Below are 841 nucleotides of genomic sequence, written 5' to 3' on the forward strand. Positions count from 1 at the left end.
CATTTTCTAATTTTCCTTGTGATTTCATCTTGAGCCACTGGTTATTTAAGAGTATGATTTATAATTTCCACATTTGTCAATCTTCCAAATTTTCTTCTCATTGACTTCTAATTTCATTTCATTGTTTGTGTATATAATTTGTATATTTTCAATATTTTATAATGTATTTTTTTTGTTCTTAGGTTTTATTTAAGAACTTGCACAAAATGTGTCAGGTAAATGAGTTATAATCCTCATCTTCCTCCTCTTCTTCATCCTGGTTTATCTGGAAGTAATGCAATTCGTAACTCTCTTTTCTATTAGCAACTACCTGCAACCAGTCATGTAGAGTATTCTTTTTCAAATATTTTTTTGTGAGATAGTTTAAGGTCCTTTTGGAAAACAACATCTCAGAAGTTACAGTGATCTTACTCTTGCTTCTTTCAATGGTTACAACCCCTCCACCAAGTTTCCCAGCTTTTCCATTCACTTTGATTCTCTTCTGAAGGAACTGCTCAAAATTGGCAGCATACATGATTCCATCTTCTACAGGATGGGTGCAGTCAAGGGTGAACTTCAAAACTTGTTTATTTTTTTGCCCCACCTTCACCATATGCTTTTTCATGGGAGCCATGGCAGCTGAAGAGACAAAAAGCTAAATTTACTAAAACTTGTTTTATGGTCTAGCATACATTTTATCCTAGAGAATGTTTCATGTGCCACTGAGAAGAATTTATATTCTATTGTGTCAAACAGCATGTTTTATAGTCTCATGGGATTAGTTGACATGCAGTGTTGGTAAAGTCCTTATTGGTCTTTTGTATATTTGTTCTATCCATTACTGAAAATACAGAATAGAGGT

General features: G+C 33.3%; 1 protein-coding gene across 1 annotated transcript; it reads right to left on the minus strand.

Moving 5' to 3' along the window:
* Nucleotides 1-211: 211 nt before the first annotated feature.
* Nucleotides 212-613, minus strand: LOC129069694 (60S ribosomal protein L22-like). The gene has a single exon (XM_054572393.1). It carries the CDS (start codon nt 611-613, stop codon nt 212-214), a length of 402 nt encoding a protein of 133 aa, XP_054428368.1.
* Nucleotides 614-841: the final 228 nt, after the last annotated feature.

This window comes from Pteronotus mesoamericanus, unplaced genomic scaffold (assembly GCF_021234165.1).
Source record: "Pteronotus mesoamericanus isolate MK-2021 breed Mesoamerican mustached bat unplaced genomic scaffold, CSHL_Meso_final contig_230, whole genome shotgun sequence".
NCBI classification, from domain to species: domain Eukaryota; kingdom Metazoa; phylum Chordata; class Mammalia; order Chiroptera; family Mormoopidae; genus Pteronotus; species Pteronotus mesoamericanus.

Coding starts and splice junctions, on each gene's coding strand:
- LOC129069694 (XM_054572393.1), bottom strand. CDS start 613: ATGGCTCCCATGAAAAAGCATATGGTGAAGGTGGGGCAAAAAAATAAA.